The sequence below is a fragment of the Ptychodera flava genome, unplaced genomic scaffold (assembly GCF_041260155.1).
Source record: "Ptychodera flava strain L36383 unplaced genomic scaffold, AS_Pfla_20210202 Scaffold_39__1_contigs__length_1403739_pilon, whole genome shotgun sequence".
Taxonomy (NCBI): domain Eukaryota; kingdom Metazoa; phylum Hemichordata; class Enteropneusta; family Ptychoderidae; genus Ptychodera; species Ptychodera flava.
The window spans coordinates 398121-419789 of NW_027248361.1; the positions used below are offsets into that span (position 1 = coordinate 398121).

A 21669-nucleotide genomic window follows, 5' to 3' on the forward strand; every position below is an offset into this window, starting at 1 on the left:
ACCATTGGCAGTAGAAAAAACCCTAGTATGTGCACACAGATGCAAAACAAATTACTTTGGCCTTAGTTGGGATCTATTAAATGAGGCGTATACCTACCGGTATAATTATGGCAGAGTAAAAAGATGAAAACATTAACACTGATTGTTAGTATGAAGTACCAGTAACTAGGTTTTTTCATAGTGGTCCCAGTTTACAATTGGATGTGTCCCTGAAGTGTACTTGGACTGATCCTGGAGGCCAATCAGGGCCGGTCCCAGAGTTAATTTTGAAGCCAACTGGGACTGGGACTGCATGGTCCTGGAAGCCAAACGGAACCAGTCCTGGAAGGCAACTGGGACCGGTCCTAAAAGCCAACTGGGACCGGTCCCAGAGTGCATTTTGAGCCAACTGGGAGTCCCAGTTGGCAGTCCCAGTTAGGGGTTTGAGCTACCCTTACATACCTGGAGGATAACGATTAGTTTTCTGTGAACAATCAAGTTGTAAACCTGTTCCGTTACAGTGGTTTTCGTTGAACCGTTGGCAGTACAAGAATAAGACATACAAAGTTGAGGTGTGCCTACACTGTCAGGCATCATTATCGTCCATGCTGTAATATCAGTCAATGACAAATAAATCATTCATGGAAAGTTGAAACGTTGTCCAGAACCATTGTCCTGACCTCCTTCCAGACCATGTTTCAGCTTTTGCAAAGTTGATTTCCTCTACGATCGACTGATACTACCACTGGACAATATAGTAATACCTGACAGTGTTGGCAACCCTGCAATTGAGACGGTATGTCTGGTTTCCGTACATATATTGATGAAGTTAGCATGTTTTAAAGTGATACTAGTTAGTGGTGGGTAAGATCCGTCTTCTGGTACAAAGTCCAAAATATTCCACTGTTCATAGAATTCTGGATAATTTAAAGGATTTTTTTCCCAAATTATGAAAGTCTCTTTTAGTTCTCAGTTTCAATGATATATCAACATTTTACCAATTTTTATGAATTTTCCTGTTATATTTTTGATAATTTTGGACCAAATGGACATCACATTTCATTGGCTATGGGTTTTTATCAAAATTTTGGCAAAAATCTGAAAAAGTTGACTGGGACCCAGATATGTTTTGTAAAGGCAATAAAACTGACTTTGGCGCTCAAGGGATAATTAAAGCCTAAACATGGGACTATCTGTCAAGGGTACGTGACCATTTGCTCAATGTGAGGAAGGCAAATGGTCTCCTGCCTCGAGGGTACATAGTACCTTGTTGGAGCTGTAAAGTTTTTATTACATGCCTGTCGTACATGGTTTTCACCCAAATATTTGGGTTTACATACAACCGACAATCACATGCTTTAGTCCAATGTTACGCGAAAATCTGCTGAAAAAAAAGCGACTTTCACCATTGAACACCATATTGCAGGGAAAGACACTAAGGGTTGTCCGATTGCCCGGGGCAAGTGAAAGTCGCGTTCGGGCAAGTGAACCTCCGATGCCACTTGCCCGACGGGACAAGTGAAAAAAATAATACCTAGAAATCGAATTCACGAGAGCGATTTTCTGGTGAGGGAACACGGACTTAAACAACAAAAAATTTTCATGTTATGTCATTGTGAACATTTCCATAAGATTTTTCATAAAATTGCATGAAGAGTTGATGAAAAGAATCATGTAATCGCTTTCAATAAATGCAGTTCAAACAATACCACCGGTTGAATACCGTACGCTGATTTTGCATATGAAAAAGCTGTTCAGCTGGTGGAGCGTACGTTCACCAAAGTTCATTGCATTGACTGTGAGGTTACGGTGTCTCACAATATGTTGATACGGTCAAAAAAAGAAACACACAGCGGTTTTGGGCTTTGTATGAACGTTTATAATGATGTAAAAATAAAGTCCAGTGGTGAAAATCACCACAAAAAAGGGAGTTTTACTAAAACGTACTCTTCAATGTTAACTTGTTAAGTGACAGTGATGGCATCGTGGCAAGACCGCATGCAATGAAAGTCATGAGCAAGCTTTGGTATCAACGGGTCCAGTCTTTGAATTTTCAATGAACACTGACTTAATTTTCAGGTCAATAAGCTAAAAGTTACTTGTCCGTGGCGACCAACCTCTCTGTTTGAGAATTTTCCCATTCTAAAATGACTGTCAAGAAGCAATTGGAGCGAGTTTGACATCGAGAAATTCATCTTGCAAGACACATAGAAAACCACCGACGCCCTAGGTTGTTGGTTTAAATTCTATTTAGTCTGCGCATGAGCATTAAAAAGACCACCTAGGTTATTAGAAAAACATAGGATACTGGTATAGTGCAATGGTAATCCAAACTTCATAGGGCTTATGTATGATGTCAGCGCAGTAAAAACATGAAAAAGAAGTACATTATTTTTCAGAAGCTTCAAAACATTCCTTTATAGCTGCAGATTTTTTTCTTTCTGTATATATAAGTTAAAACTTTTAACTGCAAAAATACTTTGAAGGTACAATTAAAATGGCTGTTATTATTTGTACATTAAGACCTAGGAAAGTAAACATACAAACATATGAACTGTTAGAATTTTTCTATGGATATGAAAGCCCCACTAGCTGTAAATCTTGAAATTTGTTGACCTAAAAAGGCTTCCTATTTTTTCTGGTTTTCTTTAAATTCTACCCATTAATAGGATATAGTCTTTTGCAGCTTTACAAAACATTCTTTAGTGAAAAATTGGACAAGTAAATTTACATTTTAACCATTATTTTGATTTCCCACCATACTACAACTCCCAGTTGAAAACATTCAACACTATGCATTACATTGGACTACTCTGTTGTTTCCGTGAATATTCAAATGCATATATGTACACGTGTACACTGTTTTTGCTATATTTGCATTGGGTGCCATTTTACGTTTGGGCACACATTATTTTTCTTGTTCAAAATTGCACATGCAGTCTCACTGGGCAGTTAAAAATACTTGTATTCCAACCCCTCAAAGAGCACATTCCCAAAATCTTGTTTTAGTTCAGAAGTAAAATCACATAAAGAATGCTATATGATACTGCTAGTGGGGCTTTGATAATTAATTTAATATAAATGAGCCATCCAGCACTCTTAGAAGTGTGAGGAGAACCCTATGAAAATGTCTGACATTTTCTCATGATAACATGATAATTTTCAAAATAAAGTGTGTGAAATGAAAAAACCAATGTTTTAGCTTTTTTCAAACACGTAAATTATACTGGGCAAGTGGTTTTCCAATTCGGGCAAGTGAACCGAACCCCCCACTTGCCCGAAGGCAAGTGGATAAAAAGATAAGTGTCTTTCCCTGTATTGATATATCTTAATCACTGTTATGCGGTTTATCAAATTTTTTATGCATACAAATATTGTAAAAAAAGTATTTCTGATGTGAAACATATAAGTTGATCATTTTGAAATTCAAAAATTGTCAAGCTGAAAATAGTTCCAGCTCACTTTCAGTCGGATGATGACAATGCTGCCGCCACGTCATCAACAAGTTACCATTGAATGTTATGGAACATGCGACACTCGATGTACATTAGGCATGTAATAATATTGAAATTTGAATGGAGCGGCATGTGCAAAATGGATCGACTGCTGTGCTCGATGGATTGGTCAATGTAATGGTTTGGAGGGGGGTTGGGGGTGGAGGCACTGTATCAGGCAATGCAGGGCAAATGTGGGAAATCAGATTGATTTGCCATGAAAATGAGCCAAAAGGAGATGGGGCAATTTATCTCATTTCCTCCTGTCCCAAAGTCAGTTTTACCGATGTAGCTTCGTACAGCATTGTGGCGTGGGGGAGTTTGTCAGTGTCCCAGTGTTGGGATTTTCATGAATATCTTATCCCAGGAGGTTGGGCATTTGGCAAATTCGATACAACTGATTTTTGAATCCCCAGCGTGACTTGAAAGATCAAGGTGACATTGACATCGATTGCTGTTTCTACTGTCCTGGGATTTTATCAGTCTGGTGGTGCAAAGGTGACTCTAATAAAATGATGTCAGTCACAAAAAAAGAGTTGTATGGCCTGCCTTTTTCAGACTTCTGAATGCCGATGATTTCTCCAACTCTCCTTTTGTGTGGACTCTTTTATCAGATTGTGTGAAATATTCTTGAATCCAAAAAAATACTCTTCAGTTCAGTGAGTAGGTCATCAGACTGAGTTAGGGATCAACCATTTGATCTCAGGGGTGGTCAAATATAGAAAATTCTGAACCGCCAAAATAGTGAAAGTGATTTAGTGCAGCTTTGCAAATATGCTCACACGACTGTCAGCTGAGATAAGTATGGAATTCTGGGAGCAAAAATATGTAGACTCAAATAGAAATGTCAAATCTTGGAACAAGCTAAAATTTGGATATTGTCCACCCCTCCCAAAGTATAATGGTCCATCCCTCCAGGGCACACTGAACAGCAGTGTTCTAATGTCGTATCATTGTCAAAGTCCTTGCTATACTTTGTTATTCAACACACGCACACACACACAGACTGGTGGCCATTGCTGGCAATTTTCCAGATATGCTTGACCACATTTCGAATGCTTCTTTTGTTTATGTTTGTGCTTTTGTGCTTTGATCTATGAAGCTAGAATTCTCTATGCTGTGTTTTTCTGTACTTTTGTTGTGATGGGTAATCAAGGGTACAACACACATACACAGTGCCAGAATATTAGATTTGGAAAAAAGTCCATAGGGAGGCAGGGTATTCAAACATTTTTCAAACACATGACCATGAGGGGCCATACAGGTGCTGTGCCGGCCCTACTTTTATGAGAAAATTGTTGATTAGATACGCTGTCAAAATTTGTAGAAAGGCGGTCAATTTTCTGACGCCTGGCATAGAATTTCATAAAGTAGAGAAGCGTACCGTACGGTAGGAAGTGGAATATGCCTTGCGGCAGTCATGCATTTCAGTGTTGTTCCAAACGCTGTCAGCAAAGTTTTGTATTCTCTTCCCCATTTTAAAAAAATTTCAAATATGATTCTTGTGTGTGACAACATGTTTCTCACAAATGGAGGCATGGTGATCCATGTACAGCAAATTGAGATTAAAGCAAGTTTTGACAGTGAAGGTAAGGGATTGGAGAGGGATTGGGGTTGAATTTGACAGTAGTTCATGATTTACAAGGTACTTGGCTCATTCACACTTCACTGAATAAAGCCCTTGATAAATGAATGTTGTTTATTGATGGGAGGCAGTTGTCAAATACAACCGACCTGTGGATGACTAACTGATTTTCTGTGGTGGTGTATGCCAGGAAAGTGCTATAAAAGTTAGAATTGTGTCTTTTGTCTCTCCCAAAGACAGCTTAGAGTGTACATTACTGGCATTCTAATTCAACTGCTGCACTCCTACTGGCCTGTATAGTGATCTTTACAATAGAATGGGAAGCAAATAACAAAGGTGAAAGGATAAAGTCTCTTTGAAGGTTTGGTTTTAAACTGTTACAGCTGTGTACTGCAGTTATAGTTTTACTTATCATACTGTTTCATCACATTATATGCAGTATTTTTAAATAAGCAATTATTGTAGACAGTGCTTGGTTTGAGGGGTGGGGGTGGGGGAGGGGGTTTACTGGCGCAGTACAGCAACCACTGCATGATGTAATAGCTCTGAGTCCTTCATTGAAATCTCATCCCAGTCAGTATCTGGATGTAAACAATAGAGGTATCAATGGACTGTAAATAACTGTCTGAAGAGGACACTACTGAACAATTGTGATCTAATGAAATAAATGTGCGTCTTAAAAGACGATTTTTACATGTTTGCTGTGGCTGGGGAAACTATATGTGTTGCAGTTGGTGCCGGGCTGATGCGAAGAGACTTCAGAAATTTTCCAAAAACTCAAAAAGTCCCAATATTGAAAAACACTCCACATTGCAGCCCTCAAATGGTTTTGGCTTGCCAATTTGAACAGCACAGCTTTATAAAACAGATTCTCTAATAATCAAATTATCAAACCGACAGAATATCTTCAGTTCTTGTCTAATTTCTCTCAATATCGTATTGGAAAAAAAATTAATTCTATTTAAGTATCATAAGCTTCAAAAGCCTGGCATTCTAACAATAATGTGTCTCTGAACTGTTACAATTTCTACAACTTTTTGTGTTAGAGTAAGAACATTTTGAATTTTCAACGAGTTGCCTGATACAAAAATCTGAAATATGTATTAAACCAGAGTTAGTTTGCGAATGTGTTCAGCTTTAACCCTTTGGGTGCTGTAATTTTTACCACCAAAATTTGAGTGCAACATTTTACCAAATGTTATGAATTTTTCTGTAATTTTTTGTATAATTTTGGACCAAAAGGACATCTCATATCATTGGCTACAGTTTTAAATTAAAATTTTGGCAAAAATCTGAAATAAATGAACTATGGTATATTCTATAAAGACAAAAAAAAATGACTTTTGGCTCTCAAAGGAATTATGTCAACAATATTATCTAATCTAACATTTGTAAAAATTTGTGGTCAACAGTCTTGCAATCAGTGACATGTTAGCACTAAAAAAATCTTTTCAATAGCAGCACCTGACAATATGAGAGTCAATAAGTAAGGCCCGGAGTGTGATGTCTGTTTGCTATCACACAAAACGACAATATTTATTCAAGCAGTGAATGCGCTTGTCTCCATACGCATACTTGGGAGTCAAAAATTTATGCAATTCCTTGACTCATTCTGAAACTACCATAGAAAAGTCATGTTATACTTTGGTAATTTTTTCTGATAAATAGATATATCCTGAATTTTTCCACATGAGCTGTTACACAGGGCACTGTAAGCATTTTAAATTTTGCAAAATCAAACCAGATTTTCTCCATTGAGTCTACAGTCAGCGTAGAAATGGTAATCACCTTGAATTCAAATTTGTTTCTCTTTTTCCAAAATGTTCAAGCTGACCTTTGACTGTTTCATCTTCACCATGGAAGAAACTGTGTTGAATTTTTCTTTTGAGCAAAGTATCTTAAAGCTTTGACTTCAAGTAGCCTATTAAGGTGAAATCTATTGACACTTTTGGCCATTAAATCTTTCCCTTTGTCACCGGCTTTCATCGGCAGTTTTGTTGATGGTATTTGTAACCCTTTAACCATTTGACTGAGTGCCATGATTTCTGTTTTCACATCAAAATTTTAGCTCAACATTTTGCCAAGTTATATGAATGTTTCAGTATTTTTTGTTTGTAATTTTGGACCAAATGGACATCGGCTACAATTTTATATCAAATTTTTGGCAAAAATCTGAAAAAAGTTGACCAGGGTGTATTTTATAAAGGCAACAAAAGTTGACTTTGGTGCTCAAAGGGTTAAAATGCTGCTTAGCTATGGAATGGAGACGTCAAACCACAGTTGAAAAGAATATACCTAGTAATTGTTTACTGGTAGACAAGCATCTTCAAGACTATTGTTGTCTTACCACAAATGTGTCTTGACTTGTTCTATGAAATCGTCTGCTGCATTTCAATACTGGAAGATCATTATCTGACTGTCTATAGTCTGCTTTGTACTGATTCACCCATCGTAAATTATTTATTTCAACCCTTTCACCACAATGGTTTGGCCTAAATCTATTGTTATCAGTGGTGGTTTTGGACATATCCCAGTGAATAGGGGTTATTTAGGTCAATTCATGGAAAGGACTACAAAGGCAAAAATGTAAAAAATCTTTTGCATTGTTTGAATTTTCATAAAGAGGAAAAAACATTTCAATATTGTTGATCAGATAAACAATTATTCATAAATATTAATGTAGTCATAAATAGTTTGATCAGCAGTGCAATATTTCACAGGATAGACTCAAACATTTATGAAAGTATTGTTTCCAACAAATTTGTTTATTGTGAAATTCAATTTAGCAACTTGAGCAAAGACGTAATGACGGTGAGTTAGTGAACATTGCTCTGTAGAATTGCTGGCTATCAACTGTTCAACCTTTCAAAAACATTTCCAAACTACCGAAAAACATTTTCATGAACAGTCATACTACTGTATTTGTACATAGCCTTAACCCTTTGTGTATTGTAATTTTTCCCGCCAAAATTTTTGTGCTACATTTTACCAATTTTTATGAATTTTTCTGTGTATTTTTTGATAATTTTGGACCAAATGCACATTACATTTCATTGCTACAGTTCTTTATCAAAAATGTCGGCAAAATTCTGAAAAAAACCATTACTTGGGTATACTTTATGAAAGTGACAAAATCCACTTTGGCGCACAAGGGGTTAAATGTTGTAAACATTCTTTCAGCATTAACATTAAGCTCCCTGAGACACTGACATCACCGCAATAGATAGTGCTTTATCTTTCTTTGTTTGCTGGCAAACAGAGCCAGTAGTTTTTTAAGATGTTAACTAAAGCAATTCAAAGTACCGTAGAAGTGTATTGTAAGAAAGCTTTTCCTATGTCTCTGGAGCTTGATCAGTATGTGACATCGTTTAGAAAGATAGAGAACAGAAAATTACAAGAACACTGAGGTCGTCGTGAACTACGTTTTAATGGTGACACCTGGTGTCTGGCATGGATAGGCGTACTCTGCTAGAGTGCTAAAGTTAATTCAATCATAATCCAAGTTATTATTTTAACATTGTTCCTGATGGCTTTAACCCTTTGAGTGCTGTAATTTTTCCCACCAAAATTTAGTGCAACATTTTACTAATTTTTATAAATTTTTCTATAATTGTTTAGATAATTTTGGAGCAAATAGACATCATATTTCAATGGGTACAGTTTTTTATCAAAATTTTTTGCAAAACTCTGAAAAGGTGACAAAATTGACTGTGGCACTCAAAGGGTTAATTGTCAGATGCAGTTTTTTTTACCCTTGTATTTACACTGTCTAAAACCACCATCAAAATTTATTTGGTGATCCTGCTTCCTTTTTCAATCAGAGTCGTATTATTATTCCAAACTCTGTCTGACCTAATTACAGCAAAATAAAGATGGTTCTCAGCAAAAAAAAAATTGGCAAAACCAAACCGGGAACCATGGGTGGATGTATTGAATATTTTATTCAATCCACCATCCAAGGGGCAAACACCCAATTACAGCATGAGGTACCCATAACCCACTACCAAATGGCGCAATGAGGAGTAACTTGCCTTACTTAAAGGCACAACACTGTGCTGGAGTCTTGAACTCACCATCCTGTTTCTCTGGACATACCAGGTCTTGAACTCCCCATTCTCCGACAGTGAGTTCGTAACTCTGGACCGAGCAGGTCTCAAACTCACCATTCTCTGATAGTTAGACTCTGGTACCTTAACCACTGCCCCACGGAGTGTCCCTATAGAACCAAAATGACATATGTTCCTGGTGGCTGGCCAGGTTAAGTACAAACATCCCCACTTTACAACACCTCCCAAGGAACTTTTGTGAGAAACTATATTTGTTTAAAAAGTAGAGGCTGGATTTCAGCAAATATAAACTCATTGTTGTACAGGACCATTGTTTTGTTTTTTTCTCCGAAAAGGACTTACGGTAACCCTTTGAGTGCTGTAATTTTTCCCAACAAAATTTTAGTGCAACATTTTACAAAATTTTATGAATTTTCATGTAATTCTTTGATGATTTTGGATCAAATAGACGTCGTAGTTCTTGTCAAAATTTTGGCAAAAATCTGAAAAAAAATTGATGACAGTATGTTTTAGAAAGGCGGAAAAAAATTGAATTCGGCACTCAAAGGGTTAAATATCCTGTAAACTTTGGAACAGTGAACATCATGCAGTAATTCTCATAAGCATTCATCATAAAGTTTTGATGACAAACAGTACAAAATTCTGTTGATCAAGGTGCACTGTGCTGGCCTTTGATTAACCCTTTGCCAGTGTTAAATTCAACCTTTGTGCGGCTGTAAAAAATATCAGAAACAAAATTTTCTTTTCAAATTCAGATAATTTTTTCACTTTTCCTAAATTTTGTTCAAAAATTATAGTCAATGAAGAGTATTATTAATTTCAGTCAAAATTTTTCAAAAAAGTACAGAAAAGTCATAAAAAATGGTAAAATGTTGCACTAGAATTTTGGCGGGAAAGATTACAGCACTCAAAGGATTAGAAAGTGACCTTGCAATTATCCACCTGTCTACCTGTACATGGTCCAACCTGTTAACCTTCTATTTGCTTTCACCATTTCATGTTACAGAATGTCTAAAACATGTTCAAGGGCACTGGGTGCTGTAATAGAGGATTGGGGCAATGGGGAAAGAATGCCCCCCCATCCCCCCATTATCTCAATCTCTGTTTGTAAACCACTGAGTAAATGATATATCTGTTCAGAAGCACTTAACCTGCCAGAGTGTGGCCTTCTCCTTGTCATGCAAATATTGACTTGCCATGCAGAGTTCAAGGAATGGGCACATGTTGCAAAATGATGTAAAACCACATGATAATATCTTGCTATTGCAATTCTAGCTATAAACTTCAAAAATACAGATATAATTGTGTTACTTAGCAATTATCTAATTAATTTTTGTATAATCCCATATGACTTCAGTCAAATAGGTCTAGCTCAACTGTCTTTTTTACTGTCTACTATATTGTGGGAGCAGTTTATACTAATTTTGCAAAATTTCACCCAATTTGGCTTTTTTACAATGAAATGAAACCGGCAGAAATTTAGATTTATTATTCTATCAAGTTTCATGCCCACTATTTCCTGAGATTGCTGACAAGTCTTGAATGTTTACTTTGTGAACAAAAAATTCAATTTGTGAACACACCACCGCTAAGTTGAGGGAAAGAGGAGGCTTTATTGCAAAAAGAAGAACGGAAACACTGACAAAGTTATAAAATAAAAGCACAAAATGAAACGGCAAATCTTAAGCAGTAAAGGGCATAGAACTACAAAGTTGTCCACTAGTTTGAATTGGATTTTCCTAAGTTGTTGTGACAACTTCGCTTGGGATAACAAAACAAGTTAGTATTGGGTGAAAGGAGATCAGCAGGTCTTCATAATGTCAACATAATGAAAATTACAGATATTGAGGAAGGATGCGCTTCGAGCAACAGATATTCAAACTCTCAAAACTTGTACAATATCATTTTTGCCTACCACTTTCAGATGCTTATTTTGAAGATTAAATGTTACTCAAGTAAATATATAGTTTTCAGTGTCTTAGTTTTGTGAAAATTAGGAACTTTATTTTTCCTCAGGGAGATAACACTGGGATGGGGCCATTTCAAATTTCAAATATTGGTAAATATTGGGTCATTTGTTTTTGTAGTACTGCTTAATGCATGTTATGTCATCTGAGAATTGGGGGTCATTATGCAAAATTTGGCAAAAGAGAAACAAATTGCAGCGTATTGAAAAATTTTTTTTGAAATTCAATGAGGCTGCCATGGCCATATTAACGCTATCAATGGGGCAAAATTAACTTTTCAATTTTCAATAAAGTAAGGTGGTGGAAACTTGACTTATTGCATGAGCTTCAAGATGACCCCCTAAAAGTAGACCAAAAAAACTAATGAAAACATTGCGAATCAAAGGTCTGTCCCAGAGGTGCATTCTACAGGTTTTGGCTATACTAAAGAGTCAAATATAAAGAATACTGAAAAAATAGTTCATTTTCACATTTCTTGCAGTTCTTGCGCCCACTGAGAAACCGTCTAGCTTGTGTAAGTACCACTAAAAGTAGCCGTGGCCAAGTTGCTCCCCAAGATGTACAGGCTGAAGAGGCCCCCAAGGAAAGCCCCGTTTGGTCTTGTAATGAATGGGATCCACTGGAAGAGATTATTGTTGGACGAGTTGAGGGTGCCCATGTACCGCCTTTCACCACTGAAGTCAAGGTAAGTGTTTGTCATTCCTAGGATGTTATTATATTCATGACGTCACAAGGCACTTTTGGCCTCCATCTCACAGCTGCAATATCAATGCAGCCATATTAGAGGGGCAGCAGAAATGGTATAGGCTACATAAATCTATAGCTTCATCACTGCTCTAACCTAAGCAAAAACACTCTAGGAAAGTAGTATATTTGAAATGAAATATTAAACGATAAAAATAAAAAATTTTGAATGTTTTTTAATGGAGCTGAAGTGAAATACACACTGTTAGGAACACTTGTGAAAAAAACAAACAAAACAAACATATTTGTGAAGGAAGAGTTTGATACGAAAAATACTGTACTTCAAGGAAAGACAATATTTTGAATGCTAAGGCTGGGATAACATTGAATGCTGCAATTCCATGGTTTTCTGAAAGCTTGCAGGCAGGACAGAAGACAGATGATGCCTGCATGTTCTAAAGCCATATAGGGAAACCCAGTAAGATTTCCTTTGGTATATAGACAGCCTTTAATTGACAAAAACTCCATACAAGGTTGATGCCACCCCTATAATTAACGCACTCAGCAATTATACCTTCATTATTGCTAGCAGTTGCTCATCATATGGAATGTAGTTTGCCTTCGGCCATGCATATCACGCATGCTTTAACCCTTTTGAGTGCCAAAGTCATTTAGTGTTTTTGTCTGATATTCTCCAAAATTTTAATCAAAACCTGTAACCAATGAAATCTTATCACTGTTTGGTCCAAAATTTCACAAAAAATTACAGAAAAATTAATAACAATAGGTAAAATGTTGCACTAAAATTTGGCGGGAAAAATTACAGCGCTCAAAGGGTTAAAAAGAAACAGGAATTACTCTAAAAAGATCCTGAATGATGCAGCTGCCTGAAACTGTACATGTCAAAATGAAATTATATTCTCACACTTTCTCAGCATTTTTACTGATTTTAATAGCTTTTGCAGAACAGTTTGTTTGTATATCAAGATTGTGATGAATGTGCAAAGTCAATAGTCGAACACACTTACTTTGCTTGAGATAACGTTATTTTAGTTATTTTTATTGTCTCTCATTTTTATACAAAATACCTGAACTGGATTTTGGTGGTTTCAAGCTGTAAAACAAAATGTCCTGTTGAAGTGTGACGGAAAAAAAGTGATAAAATTTTTACAACATTTGTTCTTTTTGGCATCAAACAGCTCACATCGATTTGAAAGGCTTATGCTAACCTCGTACTATTCATAAAAAACAATTCATCAATACCCTTTTCAATTCAAAACGGGACATTTAATCCCCAATGAGTATATAGTAAAATGGCAAGCTCGTTACTATATTTCATGTTTTTAATTAATTGACCAAATTATTAGCAGCATATACTATAAACTGAAGTTCCTTTGTCAATTGACAATAATATTGCAATTAAACTCATCCAATGATCAATATTTATTGTACCCCCTGGGTCCTTTTCTCATCTCAGACACTAGGGAGGTTAAAAACCATAAAATTGACTTTCTTAATGTCGTTTATTGGTCTGGGAAGGAGTTTGCAGACTCTCTCTCTCTTCAACTGTTACACCACCACCATCAAATTCTCTGACTTTATCGTCCATCTTAAATTTCAAACCTGAAAACTTTTCACAACGTTCGATTTTTCACAGAAACAATAATGTTTACGCCACAAACCTCAATAGGAATTAACAAAACTGAGCTGCAGAATTAACTCAAGCTGTAAGAATATCAGAATATCCGTCCCTTTGGTGCACTCTCATATCTTCAATAGAGGAACTAAGGGACTATTTTTTTGCGGTCTTGTTTTGAAATATGTCAAATTCCATCATGATCAAATGATATCATGGTCTGGTATGATAGTAGTCTACTGTAATCTGTGCCATACCATATCAGACTTGGTGAAGCTGTTAATTTTTCTCTCATTAAACGCCACGATTTGTCCTCTCATAACCCCGAGTTTGTGCTTTTTTGGTGGCAAATTTGGACTTTTGACTGGGAGAGGGAAGCTAAAAATGATATTTTTAATTGCATTTTCCACACATTTCAAAGGCCTGATCCTAGCATTTAGCTTCAAATTATACATTTAGCTTCAAATAATACAAAATTACTACAAATAACACCCAGGAACTGTGAGGCTTGTCATTTTAAATCACCAACTTGAAGAGAAGAAGAATTTACACATTTCAATATTTGGTATATGTTGTATGATAAATTTAATGTATAAACACAGTTCAGATCTTGAAATATACTGCCCCATGACAACGCAAATTTTCTGCACGCAGGTCAAATACAAGGGGAAATATTTCCTGTCTATTAACCCTTTGAACGCTAAAGTCAATTTTTGTTGCCTTTATAAAATTTACCCAGGTTTTAATAAAAAAAACTTTGCTAAAAAACTGTAGCCATTGAAATGTTTTGTCTATTTGGTCCAAAATTATCAAGAAAATTACAGAAAAATTCATAAAAATTGGAAAAATGTTGCAGCAAAGTTTTGGTGGGAAAATATTACAGCTCTCAAAGGATTAAATGTCCTTTCTTTAAATGTTAAGCCAGCTGCATGACTGGTTTATTCATCTGTACATATTTGGCATCCTTAGTAAAGTAGAGACTGATGATTTGAAGCCAGCATCGAGGAAATGTCTTGCTGATAAAAGTGAAGTTTGAGAAGGAAAATAGCTATCCAAAATTAAGAAAACAGGAAGAATATTGAATCTAAAATAGGAAGTGTGTTGATGTGTGAAAGATTGCTATCGGCGACTTGAATATTTTCAAAGTTTGTTCAGCAAATTTCAGTCAACTTCCTACAGCCCTGGCTGCCAACCTGAAGCAGAGAAGTCGTGATTGCCAGGCCTCATGAAATTAGCTTTGAAGTCTTGTTATTCAATCCAGGAGATTAAGTTTGTCTTAGAATATAAGAGGATTAGAAGGAGGTGATATCTTTATTAAAAGGGGGCAGTCCTCAAGCCCTTGTTCTGGCAGTAGTCCTTGTTGACATTGAGTATTTACATGGTGTTAGCCCTTTGTTTTCCATTGAAATCTTTATCAAGGTTAACAATGTGGGTGTAGTCAAAACCAATAAATAACCTGCCCATTTAACCCTTTCACCCCCAGTTCCCTGTGTACAGGTCTAACTTTATCATAGAAAACAATGGATTCGAGTCAAACTATGGTGGTGAAAGGGTTAAAGTACAATGCCCCTCGGGAACAGATATTCAGATCCTCAAACTTTTAGAATAGTTTTCTTGTCTAACACTCACTTGAGGGACTCATTCTAAAGCTGTTGCAGTAACTATTTCAACTTTTCACTGGCATAATTTTTTGAAATTGGAAAATTGTGAGTTATATTGTCCCCCATAGATTAACACAGGAATGGCAGCCTTATAAATATTAGGTGATTTGTTTGTCTGAGAAATATCCTAGCAGATGAATCTGATATGGGCACTTTTCTGTAAATACATAATTCACTTGCATTAAAATTCACTGATTGCAAACTACTTGAGATATAGGATGTGCTAAATCCAGACATGGAGAAGTGAAATTAAAATTATAATTTTTTTCACCTGTTGGGATTATCCTGCAACCCTTTCACCACCAAATATTGGAACAACCCAATTGTTTTTGAAGGCAAAGTAGGTTCTATACAACAAACGTTGGGGGTGAAAGGCTATGTCAAAGAGTTCAAAGCCTGACTTGAAAGGTGATGACCCCAAAGCTATGGATGAAATAATAACAAATGACTATGTGGAATTGAAACTACCCTATGTAAACAGGGAAACAAGTCAAATAAATACCAGGAAATGTTAAATTTGAGATAAACAACAAAGGAATTCAGGAAGGATGTTCAAAGTTAACTGTGAAATAATTGTTTGGCCAGAGAGCTGGAATACTTATTATGGCCAAAGCAAAGTTATGACAGCTAGAGTTAGTATGACTTCTAAAGATTTTAACATTTTGTTCACTTCCTGTCTGAAGAGTTGAGTGTAACTAGTTGTGGTGAAAATGCCCTGAAACACATATCTACAACATATTGTTTATGTGTGTTATCTGTTGTGCAGTTTTATTTGTTTTTATTTTGTGGTATGGATAAGTCTATGAATACATGTAGAATGCTTCTAATACATAAGGTCACGGAGGTCACTGAGATAAAAGTCACAAATATTAGCTCACAGTCCAGTCACACAACCTGCATTACTGATGGCAGCAATTATACAATATTGGCCGATAACAACTAATAAAACGTCTTCGGCTTATTTTGCTTTCACAAGCGTGATTAAATTTGGCAAGAATCTTCTCACCAAAATCTCCTTTTTTCTCACAAGTTGCGCTTTGACAAGTTGGCAGCAGAATTACTGAATTTTGTGAAAGCCAAGAAAAAGAGAATTTATAGATGTTCCTGTAATCAAACCAACCTTATTTTTATTCCTCTGAACCTAAACGTTGTTTTTCATTTTAAAACCTATTTAATTCCTGATTCTCTATTTTTGTAAGGACATTATAGACATGAATTGTTTAGAAGTTAAGTTACCAATCAGCCCTGTTAAGATAGATATAAGGGTTTTCATTTTACCCTTATCATGAACAGCAAACATCCGTGCATTCACTTTTTTCACATTTTCCTTTAGTCAATAAAAAAACAATTAAACAAGGACTCCTCTGTCCAACTACCTAGTTTTCTATGCCCTTGTTAAATAAAACATTTTGAAATTTCAAAAATTACTATTAGAACTGGACCCTCATTTATTTCATCTGCTTTCTATTCAATAAATTGGTCCAGTTTGTTATGCTTTGGATGTTGTGAATGGACTGGGTGACTCCCTGAGTCAGTGTGCACCAGAAGCAGGCCAGACTAGGCTGTATATTGCTGTATAGTTGCCAATTGTCCGATTCTTCAATACAGTGTGGTCATATTGTAGAATGACAATTGACATTATTCCGTTGGTATGTCCATAGGGAATTTCAAAGTCATTACACGTTTGTCTTGAAATTAAACACAAAAGTAGTCATGACGGGTGTACTGAATCAATCTAAAAAGTGAATGTGTCTCAATAGACACAGACCTTTCTAATTACAGTTGTGGGTTACTATCTTAATACCAAGGTAGAATACAATCACAAAAGCAGTTCAATTGGATTCCGCCATTTGCTCTGCCTGCTCAACGCACATAATCCTTGTCAATACATCACAGAGCGATTCCAGACACCTCAAACACTTTGAGGATGTAGTTAATCAAACGGCCATTATTATGTTATTATGTAGAGTGAGAGAGATTAATTTAGTAATTTGTACGTTTTTGGCATACTGAATGACAAATTGCATTGTCAAAGGAAACTATTTTATTCCCTTTAAAAATCTAGAATCATGCAGCGTCCAAAGGATCACATGAGTCCGGAGAGAATTTTAAAATTCTACATTTTTTTAAGTCTTGGTTCAGCTATTATCCCGAATTAATTAATACACTAACGGATGATAACAAAATATGTGAATGACCCAGAGTGTGTTGCCATGACAACGGACATGCAAGGCTGACTAAACCCTCCATGTTGTCTGTATAATTGAAATAATTTTGTCAGATCCATTGAAATTTGTGAGGCTGTGTCAACCTCACTAGTGTATCATGGCATATCTCACATTTAGCTGTCAGACATTAGATCCATATATGGTACGGGGCAATTCCATACATAATAAACCCTTTCTAGTTCTGAATTTCCCTGCACGGAACCTCATTCTGTTTCCACCAGTCAACCGAATTATCAGAACAATAACACCGTACACAAAGCTGACTACATAATTCAGAGATTAGAATTTGTAAAAATTAAATATTTCATTTAATGTCGCTGAATACTAGTGAAAAAGTAAAATCAGGGTATGCGTTTTAAATATGCAGGGAAGTATGGCTGGAATGTGACATTCTAGGGACAGCAGACATTCTGGAGATAACCGGCTGTTTTTGTTGTGTATTGGATTTCAGGAGCCATCAGGGGCCCTGTGAATCAAGGATGGACTGCATATTAATCAGATATGTCACGTTGGTGTCAAATTTAGATTCCTTGACCCAGGAGAAGAATTTGTCTTTCTGGATGAGGTCTTGCTCAATTTCAACCTCTACTGCATTTAACTTCATAGCTCAGCTCAGTTTATCATTAATCTGCAATAAATCAATTGACGTAAAATCTAGTACAACCGGCACGAGTTTACTGCTCTTTTGATAATCGCTTTATTTCATGGTTACACTATACAAATAGTGCAAGTGTGATATTCTGCTTCAATTCAGATTTTCTTTTTGAAATTCTTTGTTGTTCAAAACCTGTCAGCAGTTTAACCCTTTGAGCGCCAAAGTCAAATTTTGTTGCCATCACAAAATATTCCGTAGTGTGTTTTTTCATGCCGTAGTGTGTTTTTTCTTGATTGTTGCCAAAATTTTGATACAAAACTGTGTAGCCAATGAAATGTGATGTCCATTTGATTCAAAATTATCAAAAAAATTCAGAAAAATTGTTAAAATATGGTAAAATGTTGCTGCTCGTTAAAATAACAGCACTGCAAAGGGTCAGCAATGTATCATGTTTTGGCAAGGTCAAATCATTATAAATTTCACTGTGGGATTTTCGCACTTAGCTTCGGTAGGTTGTTGGGTTTGTGAATTTGGGGTGGAATGAGCGGTACCGGTTATGAGTTCAGTTAAATGCAAGGAATTTTGTTGGCTAAATATATGTATCAGTTTTAATTATTTACTGCCCTAAGTGTCTATTGCAATTAGCCAGCAATTTGCTCTCAATAGCGTAGACTTCTCCATTTATCACATTTGGTAATGTATGTGACCTATTTAAATGTCACCATACGCTTGTACTATCATTGACTAACAGGAGGTCTAGACTTGAATTTTTCATTGTCACAGTGTCCTTGAATTAAATCATGCCTCAGAAAAAAATCCTGGCTTAATTTGAATGTTTTTTCTGTCAGGTCTTGTGTTTGTTTTGACAACAATTGTTTCAGTTGTCATAGCATTTGAAATAATGCCAAGAAAAAATTAGGACTGCTTGCACTTTAAAAGCCAAGTCGTACGAGTACACACAGCGTCATAATGTAACTTGAACAAATACCTGGCCTTCTGAAATACAGAAATGACAACCACCATTTTTGAGTTACTGAGGGTTACAGTGGTCAGTGTGTAGCTCAAGTTTGTCAGCCTTAGGAAACAGCAGTGTGTCGCTGCAGTGTAAATGATACAGAGTAGTGACTTTTTGACAATGCAGAGGTCAGATTACTTTTCATTGAATAGCGAAAACTTGTCAAGACCTGTGTCAGGAATGTGATCTAATTATGCAATGATACATGACGGATTTGGCTGTCGTCCTTGTGCCCTTTGAGCACCAAAGTCAATTTTTGTCACCTATGTCAAAATATACACCAGTCAATTTTTTTCTAATTTTTGCAAAAATTTTGCTAAAAATCTGAAGTCAATAAAATGTGATGTTAATTTGGTCCAAAATTGTAAACAAAAAAATTACAGAGAAATTCACAAAGTTGGTAAAATGTTGCACATTATAATTTTGGTGGGAAAAATTGCAGCGCTCAAAGGGTTAGTTAGTCCATTGGGAAGAATTTAACTTTCAATTTTTGAATTTTAGAAAGATAAGCCAATGAAGAGTTTATTTAATCCAAGAGCTTCAAATAGCTTGTATGCTTGTCTTTGATTCTTAAAGTATAGTTTAAATTTTGTCATGCGTGGTTCTGAAAACAAATCAATTATTTTTTTTATTTGCAAGTTTCTTCACTTTCCCGTACAAAACGCGTTAAGTTGAGGAAAACATCAATATACCGGTATGTATATATGTATGTGTATGTAGATATATTCAAACATACACCCACACAACTGCCACAGACCACTGATACTCATGATAAGATGAATACCAGGCATTCAAATTCCAGTCATAATTACTAAATTAGTGTTTTTTGACACCAGATTGATTACAGTTACCGCAAGTAGATTATTTAAAGTTCAAGAGAACAGATGAACTAGCAAAAATATCTAAACCAGTATGATAATATTACATGTACGTCTAGTTTTTCTTGCAGCGAAAAGACTTTTTTAGCATAAAATATTAGTACAACTCCTAAATTGTAATTTAATCAGTTCTAATTATTGGTTTATGAAGATGTTGAATAAATTTTTTGAAAGAGCAGAAATTTACTGTAATCAATAGCATATATCATCACACCAAAAGTGTAAGAATCTTGCACCTGAAAATTTCTGTAAAAATGTAACGCATAATGAAATATTTTTGTTAGTTGATAAACGTGTTCAAAATCATGACAGAGAGCAGGATGATGTTGCTTTGTATTTGTAAGTCATGTACGTTTGTTTGCATTCCTCCTGGAGTGCATGGTTTCACCCTGTGCAAGTAAGGTCATCAGTTTGATTGACAGGTCAGAAACACTGTCAAGGTCATCACTATGCTGCATCTTCACTCAGGAATGTTTTGAATTTTTTCTCTCTCTCCGATAATGTGAGATACTGTGACCTATCTTGAAGTTGACCTCTGTACTCTGGAGCAGTACAGTCATCTTGAAGTTGACCTCTGTACTCTGGAGCAGTACAGTCATATCATATCAAACAGCTGTGTTTGAATAAACGGAAAGTCCAAATGTCAGAGTACATGTGCTGTTTTCAAATTGTTATTGATAGGCAGTTAGGGAATGAAGGAATTCAAAGAGGGCGTGTGGGGGCTTCCGTGGGTCTGACAAAATTTGATCACAGAATCTGTCCAAAATTGTCAATTTCACCTGTCTCCTGCCTGCTGTGCAAACTTTAAACCTTTGAGTGCTGTAATTTTTCCACCAAAGTTTTGCGTATCAGTTTTCCAATTTTTATGAATTTTTTCATGACAATTAGTAAAATGTTGCATTAAAGTTTTGGTGGGAAAAATTCAGGACTCAAAAGGGTAAAAAACAGAAATGGATAGATATGGCATACAGAGGACAAATAAAATGAATTTCTTTACCATGAAAGAAACATCAAAGTAGTATATTTTTTTCTTCTTACAGGCCAACACCTACGAAAAGCACTGGGACTTCTATTCCAAGAATGGAGGGAAACCTTTCCCAGTTGAGCACATGAGGAAAGCCGTCGCCGAGATTGAGGAATTCTGCAATGTTCTCAAACACGAAGGAGTGGTGGTGCAGCGTCCGGATATGCTGGACCATTCCAAGGAATACACCACTCCGGATTTTACTTCCACAGGTAAATACTCCAAATTTTGATCCACCTTTCAAAGGAATAGATTACTAGAACTAGTCTTTCAGGAATATTATCAAAAGATTAATGTAATATGGAAGTTTTGACAGTCAAAACAATATTAAGGTGGTACACGCCGCCAAATTGAAAGACTTAAACTTTTGATCAAACAAGCAAAGTTTCAACATTCTCTTTCAAGAGGGTTGACTAAATTTTGGATGCTGATTCAGAACATCTTTTTATTTGATGTGAATATTTTCCTCAAGTCAGAGAGCTTGTAGTTCATTTTACATGCCAAGACATACCTCAAGGCAAAACCAACCCTAGGTGATAATAAGATTTCTCAATGAAGTGTTGAGCTCTCTTTAATACCTAAGAATTTGTCTGCAACATAGAATTATACTAAAAATCTCTTGAGGGAAAAAAACATGTTCACTTTTGTTATTTTAATGTAATTTCGTTTCATGGTTCAGGTAAAGGAAATTCAAATCATCATTTTGAAAAATTCGCGCAGATTAAATTTAAGATTATCTGAATTAGATACATTGGTAATGAGCTAATCAAAGCAGAGAAATGCTAAATACAGCGTTTCCTTCAAGAATATTTATTTCCATACTTATCTGTTAATTCCAACACATTGTATTTTATTG

At 35.8% G+C, this 21669-nt stretch overlaps 1 protein-coding gene and 1 long non-coding RNA gene across 2 annotated transcripts in view; one reads left to right on the forward strand and one right to left on the reverse strand.

Moving 5' to 3' along the window:
- LOC139127931 (uncharacterized) overlaps positions 1-21669 on the reverse strand; it is a 103485-nt gene that overhangs the window by 46009 nt on the left and 35807 nt on the right. The window lies entirely within an intron of this gene.
- The window catches only part of LOC139127918 (glycine amidinotransferase, mitochondrial-like), a 41945-nt gene that overhangs the window by 7021 nt on the left and 13255 nt on the right, over positions 1-21669 (forward strand). Inside the window, 2 exon segments of the mRNA XM_070693774.1 lie at positions 11574-11777; positions 20830-21025. Of these exon segments, the coding sequence (XP_070549875.1) occupies positions 11574-11777; positions 20830-21025 (400 nt within the window).